This window comes from Scatophagus argus, chromosome 3 (genome assembly GCF_020382885.2).
Source record: "Scatophagus argus isolate fScaArg1 chromosome 3, fScaArg1.pri, whole genome shotgun sequence".
NCBI classification, from domain to species: Eukaryota; Metazoa; Chordata; class Actinopteri; family Scatophagidae; genus Scatophagus; species Scatophagus argus.
The window spans coordinates 4,868,538-4,886,399 of NC_058495.1; the positions used below are offsets into that span (position 1 = coordinate 4,868,538).

The 17,862-nt window shown below is 40.5% G+C and overlaps 1 protein-coding gene across 4 annotated transcripts in view; it reads right to left on the reverse strand.

Annotated features, from left to right (window-relative positions):
- The window catches only part of ephb2b (eph receptor B2b), a 120,083-nt gene that overhangs the window by 16,294 nt on the left and 85,927 nt on the right, over window positions 1–17,862 (reverse strand). For all 4 annotated transcript variants that reach the window (XM_046382488.1, XM_046382470.1, XM_046382480.1 and 1 more), the window contains exons 5-8: window positions 16,653–16,988; window positions 3,946–4,070; window positions 2,568–2,730; window positions 1,137–1,245 (exon numbers count right to left, since the gene is read on the reverse strand). In XM_046382488.1, coding sequence (XP_046238444.1) covers window positions 1,137–1,245; window positions 2,568–2,730; window positions 3,946–4,070; window positions 16,653–16,988 — 733 coding nt within the window. The remainder of the gene's footprint in view (window positions 1–1,136; window positions 1,246–2,567; window positions 2,731–3,945; window positions 4,071–16,652; window positions 16,989–17,862) is intronic.

Sequence of the window (17,862 nt, forward strand, 5' to 3'; positions counted from 1 at the left end):
TTATGAGTTAAAATAAGTCTAATTAAAATCATACTTTTAAATCAAAATAATTACAAACATATGTGTAAAATTTATTTACCAAGTTGGAAACAATAAAGAAATAAATAATTGATATGTTAAAATACATTTGAAAACTTTGATAGTATTTTTTTTCCTCCGTCCTCCTTTATGATGGAAATTGTTTTTATTCAATACTGGCTTCACCTTTAACCCTTAACTTCATTACAAATGCATGCGTTTGCAAGTTTTAAATGGTAAGTAAACACACACTGTATTAAAATATCTTTTTTAGTCATCAGGCCATCACAGTGCACTAGAGGCTTTTTTTTTTTTCTTTGATTTCAGACCTTTCGCTTATTACATTCTGGCGATGTTCCCAAACTATCCCACAATGCAGAGCATTGTCATTAAGCCATCCAAGATGGTGATACACTGTAATACTGCATATAAAATCGTACGTCTACTATCCAAGGACAAAAAAATATTGAGGTAAACCTCCTTGCAGAATGCAGCACAGGAGCTGAGCTACAGTTTTAATAAGAGTGGCCACAGTGGGATGTGGAATCCTAACCTTGGCAGAGTTACAAACATTTGATACCCTATGAGCTGGAGCACCTACAGAACTTTAATGATAGCAGTGTTGACTTTTTATATATTATTTCTGCTGCTGAAAGACTGGAATTCATTAAGAATAAATATATCTGAGACCAGATAGTTTGATCTCTCTCTCAAACTCACATCTAAAGTATTAATCAGAGTCAGAATAAGTTTTACTGGCCAAGCATTGTGTAAACATACTAGGAAAATGACTGGGATTTCTCGTTGCACTCAATGAACTTCAGACACAGTTCCAACAACAATTTTCAGAAGATACATGAAATAGATACACATCCAACAAGAACGGTGAGGCAAACATAAACATTTAACTATTACATAACATGATTTCTATATACAAGTCATCCATCCATACATACATTTTCTATACCGCTTATCCATATACAAGTCAGACTCTGTAAATAAGACCACTACTGTAAAAGCCAACAGATCTTATGCAGTCTTACTGAACAAAATCACAAGTAAAAAGTGATGATGATGATAAAGGCTCTTTTAAAAAGACTGGGACAGGAATGACTCACCGATTACAGACGATGATGATGACAACCACAGCGATGAGGAAGACCAGACCAGCTGCTGCCGAGCCAATGATGAGCGGTAGCTTCTCCTGAAAACTGGTGTTGTATTCCTCTATAAAAAGAAGAAACACATACATAAACATAGTGCCATGCACACACGCAGAGTCATGAGCGGAGACATATGGGTAAGCATCTGAGCGACTGCATATGGGGGGAGCAGTGGGTGACAGACAGACATACGGCTGGGTGAACCAATGAGCATTTTGGCATCTTGACTGCCTGCATGGACCATTTTCCAAAGCACACTGAATGTGCTCAGATGCCGCGGATACAGACAAATCATCTGGCAGAAAGTGTGTGAAGTGAACAGAGAGAGCATGTTTGGGTGAGACCCAGACTGATCAGGCAGCCAAGAGCAGGAATCCAGCTACTGAATGGGCAAACAGAGGCAGAGCCAGACACTTCTCTTGAGCACTGCAAATGACACACGACTTCAGAATTTTAGCCAGATACACAAGCTGGAGTGTTCCCCACAGAGTTCTGTGCTTCCACATGGTGTAACTATTGTATTCAATTTGGTGGAATCCATACTGGTAACACTTTTTTTTTGGTAACAGCTGCCCCCACATATGGATACCCACAGGAAAAAATGAAGTTGTTGACAGATACATTAATAAGTCCAGACACTGGACATCTTCCTAATTTCTCCGAGAGAGAATCATTTTTACTTCCTACTAATTTTACTTTACTGTGGCATTTTCAGAACTATACTCATGACAAAAGTACAGCGTAATCAGTGTGTTCTTGCCGTAGGAATAACAACTTTTCGGGTACATTAAATCCAAACAAACAACAACAAAAAAACAGCCTTGCATATCCTCAGTTTACTCAATATTTACAGTTATGAGTCAGTTTTGCTGCATCTTTAGCGCTAAGATCTGTGCATGTGGCAGCATCGAGGATGTTTGCATGAGAGTTCAAGCTAATGATGGCCCTGGGCGCTGCAGGCTGAAAGAAATAAAATGTTCAGAGGGAAAAACCCAGGCCTTGGCTCTAACATTAACCTACATGACTGATGTTTTCTGCATGTCCCTTCTTCTCCCAGCCGTGTCATAGCACAAAGATATGACAACTTCACTCTCATCTTTAACTTATGGCTTACGATTACAAAGAGCCACATTTGGCAAGAAGGACATTTATTTGTTTAGAAAGCATTTTCTAATACTGAAAAACACTTGCATGTATTATATGAATATAATTCCAAAGCAGTCTAATCTGGTTTTGAAGTATTTGAACTGTTTACTTCACAACATGATTCCTTTTCATTTCCGCAGCTGTCTGTATCCATGCTATACTACATGGTGTGTCGATGGGCCACGCATGGGAGGCGATAACAGCTCTGCGTGCTTTGGTGAACATTGTCTGAATTCTCACCCTCAGTCATGGTCTGGAAGTACAGTTTGCCACTGTAGCGTCCAAACCCAGCCACAGTACGGGCCCGGACCTGGAACACGTAGATGCTTCCTGGCTTGAGGCCACGGATGACCGCTGTGTTGGTCTGGCTCCTGATGACGGTAGAGTTCAATTCTGATTGGTCCTAGGAGAAGGAAAACAACATTTTAAATTTGTGCACATCAGTAAGTACAGTCCTACTGCAAAGACCATCAACAAACAGCAGGTTAAGATCGACGATATCAGTAAAGACAGTGCTGACTTCTAGTTTTTTAAGACATTATATCTCATAACTAAGTATGTAAAGTATGAACCACAGCTATTTATGGGTGAATAATGATGTTCACATTTTGTTAATCTTTAAGCTTCGGGGCTTTAGCTTTGCAGCTGAAAAACCGAGAGCATAAATAGTTCAGTAATATGTGATATCATCTTTGTGTTAATTATACAAACATCCAAATTTTATATAACTAATCTGAATAATTTGCTACAGCAGAAATCATACTGTTCAATAAGGTGGTTGCACTGCAAAAGGCAGCTGCAGCTAAGAAGGTAAATTCAGTGGCAGTTTCAGGTCAGGAAGCTTTTCTGAGCTGTGCCGTCTGATGATCAGAGCTGTGTCTCGCTGCCATACTCCTCCTCTCCAGAATGCTGACACGTCTGAGAGCAGAGACTGAAGACTCTTTCAGCTGCTCCCATCAACACACTGCTCAGCGCTCAATTCTGAGCCACAGTAAGGGGCCGGGACAATTGTTTTGACAGCTCTCTCCAGCAGTGTCAGAGACGGGAAATACACTCAAAAGTGGAACAGCTCAGCATGTAGACGAAAGCTCGACAAATGCTGTGTATATGGGCACATGTACACGTCTACATGGGTGCAATCGTATGAATTTTTCTGACCTTTGTGCTTAAAACAACGCACATTTGTGACTGCAAGGGTTCTTGTGAGAAAGTATGCTGATTCGGTGGAGCTTGACCCTTGAATACTATTTTTACAGCAGTCAGTGCACCATTGTTTTAACCACAAGTCTATGTGCATCAATCCCCAGTGGCCCTACTGCAGGGCTGAGTGCGGTTTTCTTTCCCAGTGACTGACTGTGATTATAATTGAAAGAGAATGAGCAGAAGTTCTAAGCAATGTTCAGAAGCTCTGTCTACATGCCTCCTAGGATGTGCTGTTATACCAACAAATATGAGTAGATATTCGGAATGTACAACTAAACAAAAGAGTCACTTTTAACCATTAGCTCTTAATTTGTTTAGGTGAATTGGGAGAATGGGAAAAAGAACTTTAAATGGAAATTTACATGCATTAGTGAGGGAACATGGGGGGAAAAATGTGTTGCTGCATCAGTGATACCTTTTCATAGTACTGTAGCTCATAGTCCAGGATGACTCCATTAGGCTGGTCCGGCTGGGACCAGGACAGGGTGATGCTGTCCACGGTACGACTGACCTGGTGCATTATAGATACTGTAGATGGAGCTGTGACGAGACAAAGACACTGTGCTCAGGATGAGACAAACCAACGACTATCAGGTTCACGGTCACACACACAACATTTTACAACATCTTTATTCTCAGAGCCAACGCAAGGTTCTGCAATGGTGTAATGCATAACGCCATAAAACCTATATAATATACTTCAGTCTCCTTTTAGAGAGCCACACAGCTTGACATACGTCACAGGCTGGCAAGTTACAACAATGGTTACAGCACATAAGCAGCCTCATGGGACTTTCCAGTATCAACTGTGATCTTCATGTGATTAATTTGCACTTGTCATACTGCTGATAACAGACAACCTTCTCCAAATAAATCACTTCAAAATCACAAGACTACCACACATTGCATGAAACAAGCTCATTTTGTCAGCCACATAAACTACACAAGCAAACGGCATAAATCAGAAGAGTCACAATAGTGCTACACAACATCCTTTTGTGCAGCATTTCTCTGCTCCACATACTAATTTTATTTAGTTGTAGTTGTTTATGCATATTTCCTTGTTGACGAGAGCTTCCAGGACCATAGCAGCGGCTTTCCATGCTACAAATTGCACATGTTTTAAATTAGTGCCAACAATTTTTCCAGTTTCATTTTTAGGTGTCTATCAGAAAGGTATAAAAATCAACATTCAGAAACTTGAAAGTGTGCCTTATAATAGCAGGCCAACACAAGGGTGACATCATCACTCTTATGTGACAGACAGAGTTACAGCAAACTTTTTCCAACATATGTTTTTGCTTCTTTGCTTATGAGATTGGATTTTCTGATTAAAGAGCTCATCCTTATGATCCTTCTTGGCAGCTGGTTATTAATGTTTGAATCTTGAATCTTGAAACCATCCTAAACTACACCACCAGCCCTTGCCACCATCTACAGAAACAATAGTTCCTGAGGACAGACAAAAACTGTAAGCACTGGAAAACTGTCAGCTGTAATGTGAAGTATACACTATTACATGTTTAGGGCCCATTATATATTTAAAACCATTATGGTTTCAATGGTATGATCGTATGGTCATTTTTCTTAAAACAATAACTTGAAAGCTTTTGTCATAATCCTAACTGATGATTTTCTCTTTTTTTGGCATATGATTTCACTCCTTTAACATATTTTCAAGCAAACACTTGACTAAATGTCTTGTTACATCATGGGTGGCCTATTATTGTCTTGCATAGCCCACGACCTTAAACACAGTACATTCTTTTTAGCACAACCATAAGGTCGGGGGGGGCGTGGTCACCTCAAGTCCTCCAACAACCATTAAGATTAGTTCAGGGTGCTGTGGGTCAGTGTAAAGCTAAGAGAAGCTGAAGATAAAAAGCTCAGTCTGGGGAGCCTGGCAAGGCCTTCAGGCCTCTATGTCTGAGCCTCTCTGTATGTGTGAAAGGGAAGGGTGGGTTGGGGAGTCAGACAGGGAGGGGTGCTGGCCAAGATTTATGAACACCAAGCCCCGTGCTCATCCCCTACAGGCCCGTGCTGCACACACACACACACACACGCAGCGTTCATCCAGCAGCACAGTGGTTCCCCTGAGTCCCAGCAATAAAGAGAGAAGTCCCTCCACCGGCACGCGTTCTCTATGGAAAATCCACTGATGGGTAAACTACAACTACACGCCTCTGTAATCAAGAGGCAAGACGAGACTCTAAGGCTACATGTGTGTGGTTTTTAAATCTTCTGTATAACAGATTTATTTTGTTGTTGTTCATGTAGAGAAATGCTCAGGAAATGAGAAATGCTGCAACAACATCAAGGAGACATGTCTTTGCAACTACTGTCCTGAATCAGGAGAGAAATTATAGTGTGTAGATGACCACAGTGAGTCAGAGCCGATGATAAAAAGTCCCTTTTATAACCTTGCTCATTCTCATCAGCTAATCAGCCCTGCCTTGCATGCCCTCTGACCCAAACAGAAGCATCCATCTGAGGCAGCAAATTATGATGTCTCATATAAACTGTGATGGTCAAGGGACTGAGTATGTCCTCATGTGCTGCTGCCAGCAGATAATAAATAGATGTTCTGCATTTCATCTGGGCAAAGCACTTACACCATGATGGCCTGTGACTCTGCAGCGCACATGCATCATGTCCCTTTCCTGGAGCCGGAGGTACAATAATGTATACAGTATCCCATCAGAACACCGGTCTCAGGAATCTCCTCCATCTCACTGTCCTCACTAGTTTGTTTGCAGTCACAAGACGACAGCCTAATAAGGCAAACAGTTTCACTAAGAGGAACTCACGAGTATCCCATTACGGATGTACATATATTCAAGACTGCCACATGGCCTTTTCCTGCATAGCATTTCCATTAAACACACGGCACAGCCATGCCTAGTAACCTGATACAGGGCCAGAGAAACAAAGGCAGCTCATGTATTCTTGTACAAAGGATGGACACATGCCAACATGAGAAGCTGTCGGAGGAGAACACTGTGGTTTTCTTCCGCTAAAAGACAACTTCCAGACAGCAGGGTGGCAGTCGCCACGTCTCAGCTCAAGAAAACGATTAGGGTTGGTGTATCAGAAAACAAACTGAGATTAAATTAAAGGAAGACGTGACGTTTAGTGTTTTAAAAAAAATGTGTTTAAACATTCGGTTTGTAAAGAAAATAGCCATCCAGCTGTGTTGTGTATTTCAACTCAATTCAGTACACGCATTACAAGCTAAGCTGACATTCCACCAATTGACTGTGGAATGCAGTGGTATGCCAAGTCAACGTTTCATCGCTGTAAAGCTCACAGCAATGATCCACATATGAAAATCATTTTCGTACATCTAATTTATGTACTCCGAATCTACAAGTCTCCATTGTACTCCAAAATCTGTGTGTACCTAGATTTTTTTTTTTCCCCAAAAACTTAATCTATAATTTAAAGGGTTGAGTAAATACTTGGTTTTCATTGTGTCAACATCATTCACTGAGTTATGCCACTAAATACATGTTTTAGCTGTTTCAAGTCATTTTCTTTGTTGTTACAATAATTATTTTTAAATCATGTGGATTGCACCCCATTAAAGACAATTAGAAATTAAAAACAAAGATGTAAGAAAGTTTCCCAGTCATTCATGTACTGGAAGCAACTCATCATAAACTATGTCAAGTAGATCCATTTTGTCAAAGTGGGTAAGCTCCACTTTCACTGGCTGCTTTATTTCTGGGTTTTCTCGATGAATGGTCTATTCATGTTCTTAAGACTAATGAAGTGGTTATAATGACAAAGACAGAGATTGTAAGTTTATATAATTACATTAGATGGCTGAATTGGAAAGATAAATGGCCTTGATGAATATGTCTCTAACAGGAGTTTCCCTTATACCACAAAGCAGTGAGAGAGCTGACAGAGAAGTCACAGCCATAAGGGGAGCGACTGCTTATCTCAGTAGATCAAATACATTAATCTCAAGAACTTTCTCATGTCCAAATAAAAACTTGAAATGCACCACTGATGATTATTAATGCCACATGGAAGGTGTTTAATTTCCCCTGCTGATTAGATATTCACTGCTCAGCATGGAACTATGTTTATTATCATATATATTATATATACGGTATATTTAATCTCAAATATATATGGTAATAGTGCAAAGATGATCAGAGTGGAAACAAACAGTGACATGTTGGGGCCTGGGTCCATTTGAAGCTTTCAAGGTTACATACTGCTTTGCTTAATTGTGAGGATGGGAAGCTCCAGCTGTTGTCAAAGAGTTAGGTTTTACACCTCTCGTCTGTACTCAGCCTGGGATCTGACATAAAAGATGTTGCTTTGGAGTCTGTTCTACTAGCATGACTCTCTGCCCTTGGCCCAACAACACAGAACACAAAGGCTCTATTTTGCCCAACGTTTTTAAGAGATGTTTTAACGTTTTGTTTGAAAACCCCATGATTCCCCTAATCAACTGAAGTTTTAAGGCGTTTACATGGATATTTCCTCTCATTTAAATCCATGCTGCTTATCGGGCCGTGCTTCTGCTAATACACACGCAGAGGTTTTTGTCTAACTTATTAATTTATGTCTCTGTTATCTTTTACTATTCTACACTCTTTTGATGGGCTTTTCTTCTTTGGTCATTCACTTGTTTAGGAAAACTGGATTTATATTGTTAACCCTCATTAGTATGAACTCCTATGAACATGGGGCATCTTCATGAGGCAAAGTGAGATCACTGTAGATGGATGGCAGCAGAGGGAGCTCAGTCACAGGTGCCCGTGCTGAACACACCAACAATGGACAGAGCCTAAGGAACTCCAGGATCCACATAAATTGTCAAATCAAGCCATGCTTGGAGGAGCAGGGGTGGAAAATCAAGATATCAGATTTAATTTCCTGCAGCTGACTTAATTTACTGACAGCAAGAGACAACGCTACTATGATATGATACTTTTTTCTTTCTGTTTCAGTCTTTACAAACAAGCATTAAAAAAGGAAAAACCTACAACATTTGCTGGCACATGAATCATATGCTCCCAAGAATGTATGTGCTTAAGGCCTTTCATCTGCATCTTTCTAAAATTCTAATGTGTCTATAACCATGTGGCTCTGATATGATTAGACAGTCTGGCGCAGAGAGCTACGCTATGATTTGGAGAAAATGGGTGAGGTAGCGAGAACAGGTCAGGGCTCGTAAATCTCTTTTCCTTTTCATTGTAAAAATCGGTTTCCCCACAGTGCACTTTCTCCCAAAGGGCCCAAACCACCTGGTTCTCCACCAGGCAGCCTCCCAAACAGGCTGCCACTGCTCCACTCTCTGCGACTGCCTTCCATTTATGAGCAGCGCATCGAGCCATCTTAAAGGGAGAGGCCCATATTTGCATGTACTTTTAGCATACTGGCAGCTTGCCCTGTTTCCCCAGCTGCAAAGGATTGTGGGTTTTACATCTATAAAGATTTTCCAGTGCAGTAAAGCTACAAAAGTGAGATTTCAGTTCATCAAAGCTTTAAACCATCTGCACTGGTAAAGATTGGGGACTACTATAATACACTCAAATATACATACCATAAGCTAATTCTAAAATAGGCTCTTCAGGGGCTTTAAGAATTTTCAGATACTTGTAGAGGTTAGGGTTTAAATCCAAGCTGGCAAAATCGGCAAATCTGGATATGGAAGAGATACAACCCAGATAAGCATTGTATGTATGCTGCTGCAAAGGAAATGAGAGACAATTATTTTGCAGAAACTGGATTAAAGGTCATACATTCTTTAGTAATTCTACGTTGGTAAGTGGTGATGAATACAGTGCTCAACATCTAAGCCACGTTGAGCTTTAAATAAACTTTGAATAGTTCTTGTAGTTCTTTACTGCTGCCGTTAACAGTTAATGATACAGGGGCTTCCATAAAAAAACATATTGTCCTTCAGGGGTTTAAGTGATGCTCAACTTGCTGAGGACCTAAAAATTTGGTGGATGGTCTTAAAACAGCCAAAGAATCAAACGAAAACATCCTCAGTATTGAATGTTTGACTCCATCTTGATAAGAATAGTGAAAACAGCAAGTATAATGATAAAATAACTCCAGGAATTTATTGTTCTATACCTAATAGGATAAACAGATTTGCTGTTGTCCCTCAGCGTCTTAGGGTGAATTTGGGCTGAATAGACACAATGTTTGAGCTGTTCACCACAAGGATGTGGAACAAGGGTTTTGACTCACACAGCTTTAGGGGAAACTGCACTCTGTTTAATCAGAGAGCTGCTTTTCTGCATTTAAACAACTTCCAAACTGGCATCTGGGATGAGAAAAACTCCACAAACCACAGAATGCATGTCAATATTCAACAACGTTGGAAAGGCGAGTGTGGGCTACAGCCCACTTTTTCTCTGATTTGGTCAGTGGCACACAAGAAATATTTAGTTTTATCAAGTTAATAGCTCTATTGGTAGAGAAAACCAACTGTGCTGGAATAAGCACAGCAAATCTGAATAGACTTTTCAAGAAGGTGTTTTATTGATTAACACAATTCTGCCTATGCTAACATGACAACAGCTAATGCAACCAAATGAACAAGAATGTGCTATTAGATTAAAGTGCTGGAGGAAGTCAGTCCCATAACTTCCACCACTGCAACTTCAAAGTAAATTTTTCCAACACAAACAACATGTGGAAGCTGCATATAAAACATCTGCTCAAGTTCTATTGCAATGCACAGCAATGACTTTTGGCTTAATGCTGAAGTCGTGCTTATCTGCACAGTATGAGGCTGATGCAATGAGTGGCACACAATAGCAAGGATTATAAAAGATCATCTCCGCTTATAAAGTTCCTGACCCCAATTTACACATAAAACCTCCAAGAGGATGGTGGATGCAGATCACATGATCAGGGTGATCTATGTGAGTGAATCAAGACTAGATTAAAAAATGAAAGGCATTAGTAACATCTGAGTAGGAACATGAGGAACAAGCTTGTCACTTTCAAACTGGAGAGTCCAGACAGTGGTAGGAGTAAGTCTGTTTTGCATCCATCAAAGCAGGACTGGACATGGGTGCTACATAGCTTTAAGGTATGAACGTTTGAAAATGTATTTGCGTAAATTAATTTGGTTAGAAATGAGTGGTGGTGGCATTTTATGCAACTTAAAGCTTCCATTCACATGGTGGGTATTGAATGAAGTGCTCTCTTAGTCACCTTAAGGGTACTGGAGGTATCTTTTTTTTTTTTTATCAATATCCAGTCATACTTAAAAAGAACACCTAATCTAGTGCCATTGTTATTTTAATCATGGATCCACTTTCTTAATTGGTAAAGCTAACTGTAGAAAGTTCATAAAAAAAACCCCATTAAATTCAAAAACACAGTGGAGATTGGGTCATGGCCCCTTTTTGCTTCACCCTTTATTTATTATCTTTTTTTTAAATTATCAGCATCATCATGCTCTTGTGTGTAAAAGGTAAATAAATGACCGCACTAAAGTATGGTCAATTATTCAAGCATTTCAGTATACAGCTAATGCACTCAACAATAATTAATTGTATATTCACATTATGTTCCCTTTCACAGCCCAGTGGGCCAAGAGATCATGGCCTTCTAACCCTGATTTATATGCATGCGATGTGCATATTCTATTCCTCTGCACAGGCTTGAATCTGCAGATCACATCCAGAAGGAAGAGCAGGAAAAAAAAAACCGCTGATGACAAACAAATGATTTATGAACATGATCAATTAGTTAACTAATTTTGACAATCCGTGTGCTAATTCTCTTCTGGGGAAGCTTAATCAAATTCACATTTCATGCACAAATTATTTAAAGTCATCTGATGAACCTCAATGTCCCAATAACCTGAAGGCTGCTTACCACACACTTTATCGCTAAGCTAATCTCACTCGCTCTGCTGCAGTGCTTGTATGAATCTGTCTTTGTAAACAGGTTGCTCTGTATCAACAGTGGCGTGAACGCTGTGTATGTGTGGTTCGCTGGCTGGCTACCAGAGCAGCCATGTCTCAAGGTTCTGTCAGTACTGAGCTCCAGGTGCACGCTGAGGCCTCCTGTCTGTCTGCCTGGCTGACCTACACTGGCACCCACCATATGTGCCGTTCTTAACACCTTCTGTCACTGTCACACTGCACTCCATGTATACTGGTGGTCCCCGTCTGACTCTCTGTCTCTCAGCCTCTTTATCTTTCTGCCTGCAACTCTCTCTTGCTCATAAGGATTTAGGGCTGAATTTTGAGATAATAATAATAATAATAATAATCATGATCGCTGCGGTTAAAACATATCTTTTGCCACAATTATTTTTTACATGCCAATGACTTATGAGAGACTTTAAATCTATTATTTACTAGAACTACACGTACACAAGGATGTAAAATTGCTACAAATTTTATTAAACTGTACAAAATAATATCTAGCACTTGTTTAGAAATGCCTTTGTACCTTGACTATCTCAATCCCAGTTCTGTTACATACAAAGTCACTCAGAAAGAACTCAACTCTTGTTTGCGTGAGATCAAGGCAGACAATCAACTTGAAAACCTTGTCATTGTCATCAATGTGCCATTAGACCAAATAAAATATGTGGTTTTTGAACTTGTGACATTGTCCTAAAGTCAACATTGCAGTAGCCACACTGGGCTGGAGGGTGTATTGACATATTCTGGCAGTCCCACCTGGCTCAGCACCAGTGCTTTTCACACTATGGCCCAGTGGAGCAGCAAAGTCCCTCCTAGCCTGGTTACAGTGGACCTGGGCAATTTGGACAGTAATTAAGCCATAAATCTTCTTTAGACCATATGAAAAAGGCTGAACCCGATTACACCCCCCACCCTCTGAATAATGTGGTTCACTTCCATAATCAGCCAGTTCACCTGATAAGAAACCAATTCAGTCCCTGTGCTACTTGACAGCATTAGCAGCAGAGGCTGCAGCTCACCTTGAGTTAATGAAATGCCTAAACAAATATGTCCTCTGGAATCTAATATACCCAACCACGAAAGAATGCAATATGGCATACACACTGGGTATATGGAGATCTAATTTATCAAGTGTGCAATGCTGAATTTAATAATTTGCATTCTTTTCTATGCACTAAAATTGATGATACAGCATTTCTAGCCAGAAAATGATTGGCACTCACTTCATTAGTTAGCAATTATCAGTTTGTCTTCATAATTAATAATTCTGTAAATAATTTTAATAATTTAAAGCAATAGGCTCTTTTGTAAACAGCCAGTGTATATTAGCTATTGTAATCTATAGAATAACTAAAATAAACTTAATCAGACTCTGCCACCTTCATATACACATGAATGACATACTGTGATGACTGTAACTCCCACCCAAGTCATCCTTAATCAAAACCGTGTCAGCTAAATAATGTATGTAGAGAGTAGTTATTATTAAATCTTTACAACCTACTGCCAGGTGTAACTGTTACATAGATCACTGAACTAAAGGTGTAACTGTTACATAGATCACTGAACTAACTGACAATACTAAGATGAGCTTACTAATACACAGCACGGCCCCCTTTAGAGTGAAGAATAAAATACATAATGTGTAAGACAGCTGCCATATCTGACCTTAAACCAGATAACAATACTGAACATTTTAAGTTCCGATCAGAAAAATAACACAACGTATCTTAAATTATGAGACGTTCTACTAATGACATTTAAATTGAGCAAATAATGTCAGTTGGATTAGCATGTCTCTCTCATTATGAATCGCATGAGTATTACTAACAATGAAACACATAGTTCTCCAATTATGCAGACATAAATGAAAAAGCAGTTAAGACCTACATTTAATAGAGATGTCTTTTGTGCCTCTAAGGCTGTACTTTTGGGATGCTATGCTAGTTTATGATGCTGCAGTGACTTCCTGTTTACGGACGCTTTTAATCTTTATTGGACAGTGCTATAAATTATCACTATCTAATTTAAGCCTTTACTATCTTTTTTTTTTTTAGCATTTTGCGTTTATTTGACTGACAGATGAAACAGAGAACTAGCGACATTTACAACCATGTGGTCATGTGGTATTTGGCTACCAAGTCGCTCCTGATGTAGATTTATGAATAGCTGTTGCTAGTTTAATCCTGAAATCAAACATTGGCTGACATGTGTCAGCAATATGTGGATGCATGAAAATACATAATGTGTGTGTTCGTAGCCTGTCTATCCAGCCATGAGTCTCAGACTGAGTGAAGACAAAATGGCAGGATGTAGTACTGTGAAGTCTATTAGGAAAAAAATCACATACTGCCTATCAGCTGTCAAGAACGTTTGAGTTAACTTTATGGTGGTTTCACAAACAATTTTCATTTCATACTAATAATGAATATATGCCAACTGAGGTAATAGAACATGGAAAAGTAAAGAGGAAAAGAGAAAAATTCAGGAATTAGCCCTGAATTGTAAAGTAGTTTCAAAAAGGCAACTGTGTGCTCTGAGAGTGTCAGTGTCTTCTTCAAGCAAAGAAAGGGAAATTGTCTATTTCAACGAACTGACTTAAATCTGTCACCTTAATAATTCATGACAACAGTCTCACTAACCACTCACCTAGTATTGGTCACCTTATGTTTTTAATATACCAGTGCAAAAATACATCTAAATCTGACCCCTCCTCCCATGGCGTTACCATAAGTGTCAGACGGGCCTTGTGTCACCACTCTCTCACCTGTCAGACCCGTTTACATCATTGTAACACCTCGACACACTGTGGTTTTCACCCACCGCCCCTGACAGAAAGCAAACTCTGTCTGCGCCACCCCCCATTCGGTGTCATGCAAAGAATAACATTTTATAGACAGAGCAAAGCCAAAGTAGATGGCTTACTTGTGACTCATTATAATAAAAAGGCTTGGAGGCGCTTCAAGGCTTCTGCATAATCTACACAATACAAGTTTGGGAGAATTAGTCATATGCTTATAAAGCGGGCTTAAATGCCATTCAGCACGACATCTCCCTTTGTGTGTGGCATTACAGTGTGTAATCAAGCACCGCACGTTCCAGGGCAATCACATCCTTTATCACAGAGGAATTGTCGCCAACCACCTACAGAGTGGGAGGATAAGCCCTGTGGGTAATAGAGTGTGGTGGGTGCTTGATTGGGTATGGTGAGTGAGAAGTTTTGCTCACATCTAACACCACTCTCCTCCCCTGCCCCCTCCCTTCACACCAACAAGCCATAGCTGAGGACAGCAGTCATCCACACAAGAAATGAAACACACTTTCACGCCACTTGCATTCCATTTACTTATTTATTGGTTGTTTTCATGGAACTCCAGCCTCTGGCCAAACGTATGATTACTAAGAAGCTGAATAACTCACACATATCTCTATTATATGCACAATCTTTTGTTGTTTCTTCATCTATCGCTTTCATTGTCAGGGAAAGAAGGAGGGACAGAACTGCCTGAGGTAATTAGGGGTGACATGATGTTTATGTAACCTCCAAGCCTCACAGACCAGATGCAATTATGGGCTCCTGGTCCCTGTGACCCCAGCCCTGTAGCACAGCACCTCAAAACAGCAATCCCGTGTCCCAGGGGTGAGCCTGGTTTTGCAGGGTGAAGAAGGAAGGTGGGAGCGTGGAGTGGGGGCAAGCAAGAGTTGAGTTCTTTTCACGGCTCCCTCTGACGGGAGCTCTGCTGCCTAATCCAAAGTGACGGGCACTTCAGTGGAGAGGGCGCAGAGCCCCCCAATTTCCGCCGGGACCCCATGGCAGGGGAAGCAGGGAGACCAGGGGTTGGGGTGGCAGACTTATTGTGGCCCAGTGAGAAGGAGTGGGGCAGGGGCCTCATTACAACGCTTAACTGCACTCACAGGCCCTCATTAACCCACCACACCAGTGACTCAAATCAAAACAGACAATAAAAAGAGGTTGCCGTTTGAATAGAGACCTTCATTTTTGTGTGACTTAGAGTTTCGGCATTGAAACAGAGCGTTATATGGAGCTTCTACACAAACAAATTCCCGTAAACATTATAACTATGATCGGTCAATTTACATCCAACTTGTATATTTCTTCCTGTTTGACTGTTTCCATACAAGCATATGGACATCTGGGAGTTCCAGGGGAAAGTAATGAGACTGTATGCAGTGTGTGAGTGTGTGAGTGTAGTTAAACAAAACACAATATGTCCACTGTAATAAAAGCATTGTAAGACAGTGCTTTAGGACGCTCAGTCATACAAGACTGCCTTCAGTGCAGATGGATGGATGATGAGAGATGACAGGCACTTACGTATGCTGCTAATGGGATGCAAAGCCAGTGCAAAGATAAAGCGCAGCCTGTATCCCCCTGCTCATCAGTGCTTGGGGGAGAAAAGCTTGGCACGCTAAATGATGCGTTTCATAAAGACAGTTAAAGAGCAAATCAATGCTGCTGCCTCTGTGAAATAATTACAGATGCGGCCAGCTTCAACCGCAAACCACAGAGTGGAAAGCATGCAAAGCTCCAAGAGTTGCAGAAAAGACATGTAAGGAGATTTTGAGGTATATTTCCAGAATGTCCTGCAGATTAAAAAGTTACCTCAGTCACCAACCTGTTTTTCATTAGGCCTCAGAACATACAGGAGTATTTTAGTTTACAAGGTAGCTCATACAGTGTGTATACAGCTGTATACTATACTTACTTATATACTATGCATATACTATACATACAATATACATATACTAAATCTTATTAATATAACAATACAATCAAGTGGGTGGATGAAAACATAAATAAAGCTGTAATCACTGAACTGTAGATGAAGTGGAGAGGCAGCAGTTAGCCCGCTCTCAGCTCCACAGTTTGAAAAACATGATGATGAGGTCACAGTGTAAAGACCAGCAGGCCATCACATTCTGTCTGTCACATCATCAACGACACTCTCCTCACCATTTTGCAGCTCTTAATCTGCATATATCATCATAGAGGAGAGGAAAGAAACTAACTTACGGAGGTCCACGCACTGTGCATTATGTGCTTGTAGAGGAATGAGTGTGATGAAGAGGTACTGCACAGGGCATAAGTGACACAAAAATAGACATGGAAAAAGAAGAGAAGAGAAGAGAACCACATGGGGAATATAAAGTGTAGAAAAAGACAGATGGGCCCACTTACCAGCCTGGTTAGTGGTAATGTTGACTGAGGCGTACTGAGGAGAGTAAGGGCTCTGATCTGACACCCCGTTGACAGCCTGCACCTCAAAAGTGTACTGCGTGTGGGCCAACAGGTCACTAATGTAGACCCGGGATTCAGTCAGGCCCAGCTGACGGGGCAAAAACTGAACGTTGTCCCCACAGCGGGTGCAGCCGCCCCTGCCTCCACCACAGCTCTTGCAAATGATGTTGAAGACTACATCCTCACGGCCCCCCGAATCCCGAGGCGGCATCCACTCCAGCATCACAGAGGTTTCATTCACGCTGGAGATGACACTCTGTGGAGCTGAGGGGACGGCTGGAAAACACAAGAGAGGTTCTGTAGTTAACACTTGAGTGATTAAAACAAAGATCAAAGAGCTGTTCCTGAGCAAATAGGTAGCTTTTATTCATGTATTATTTTGAAAAAAAATTGGTTCAAGGTTTTCAAGGTGAGTTTAGAAGTTTGGAGGCAAAACGTTCAATGCTATCAAATTGCTACTTGATGCCACTGGAACAGGTTCTGAAACTTGTGAACAAATAACAATGAAATGTTTTATGTTGTACTAAATGTTGTACTAAGTTTACAAACTTGCAAGGAATTAAGAAATGAAAAAAAAAAAAAAAATCCTGGTGGAAAGTCTTACATGTATGCGGTACAGGAAAGAGACATGATAAAATATTTTACCACTATACTGCAGACGTTGAACTTTTGCATCCACTGCATTACACAATATTGTTCTAATTTTATGATGGAGGCTGTGATGTGTACTTGATGGCACAGAAGGCATAATTACTAACTCAAAACTTAAATAACCCTGACACAGGAGAAGAGAAAATCCACACTGTAGCCTCTTAGAGGTCTGAGTCTGTGTTCCAAGCTGGCAGTGTCTCTTCCCTCTGGACGTCCATTTACATTGTCTCATTTTCCATGCTGGTGTCCACTTTGTCAAGTGTTTTCTTAACATCTATTCTTGACAATTTTCTCATGAAGCATCGTATTGAGTTACCACAGTGGAGAGAAACCTACTGTTTCCCCCGTTGAGACATTCTTAGCAGCTACGCATTACGGGGTGGAAACTTTCCACATGGTGCTGCATGTTGAGTGACAGGCCAAACAAACAAACACTGAGAACTGTTTATCTTTTACAGCCATGTGCACCTAATTATGGAAGACGTACCCTCCAGGACTA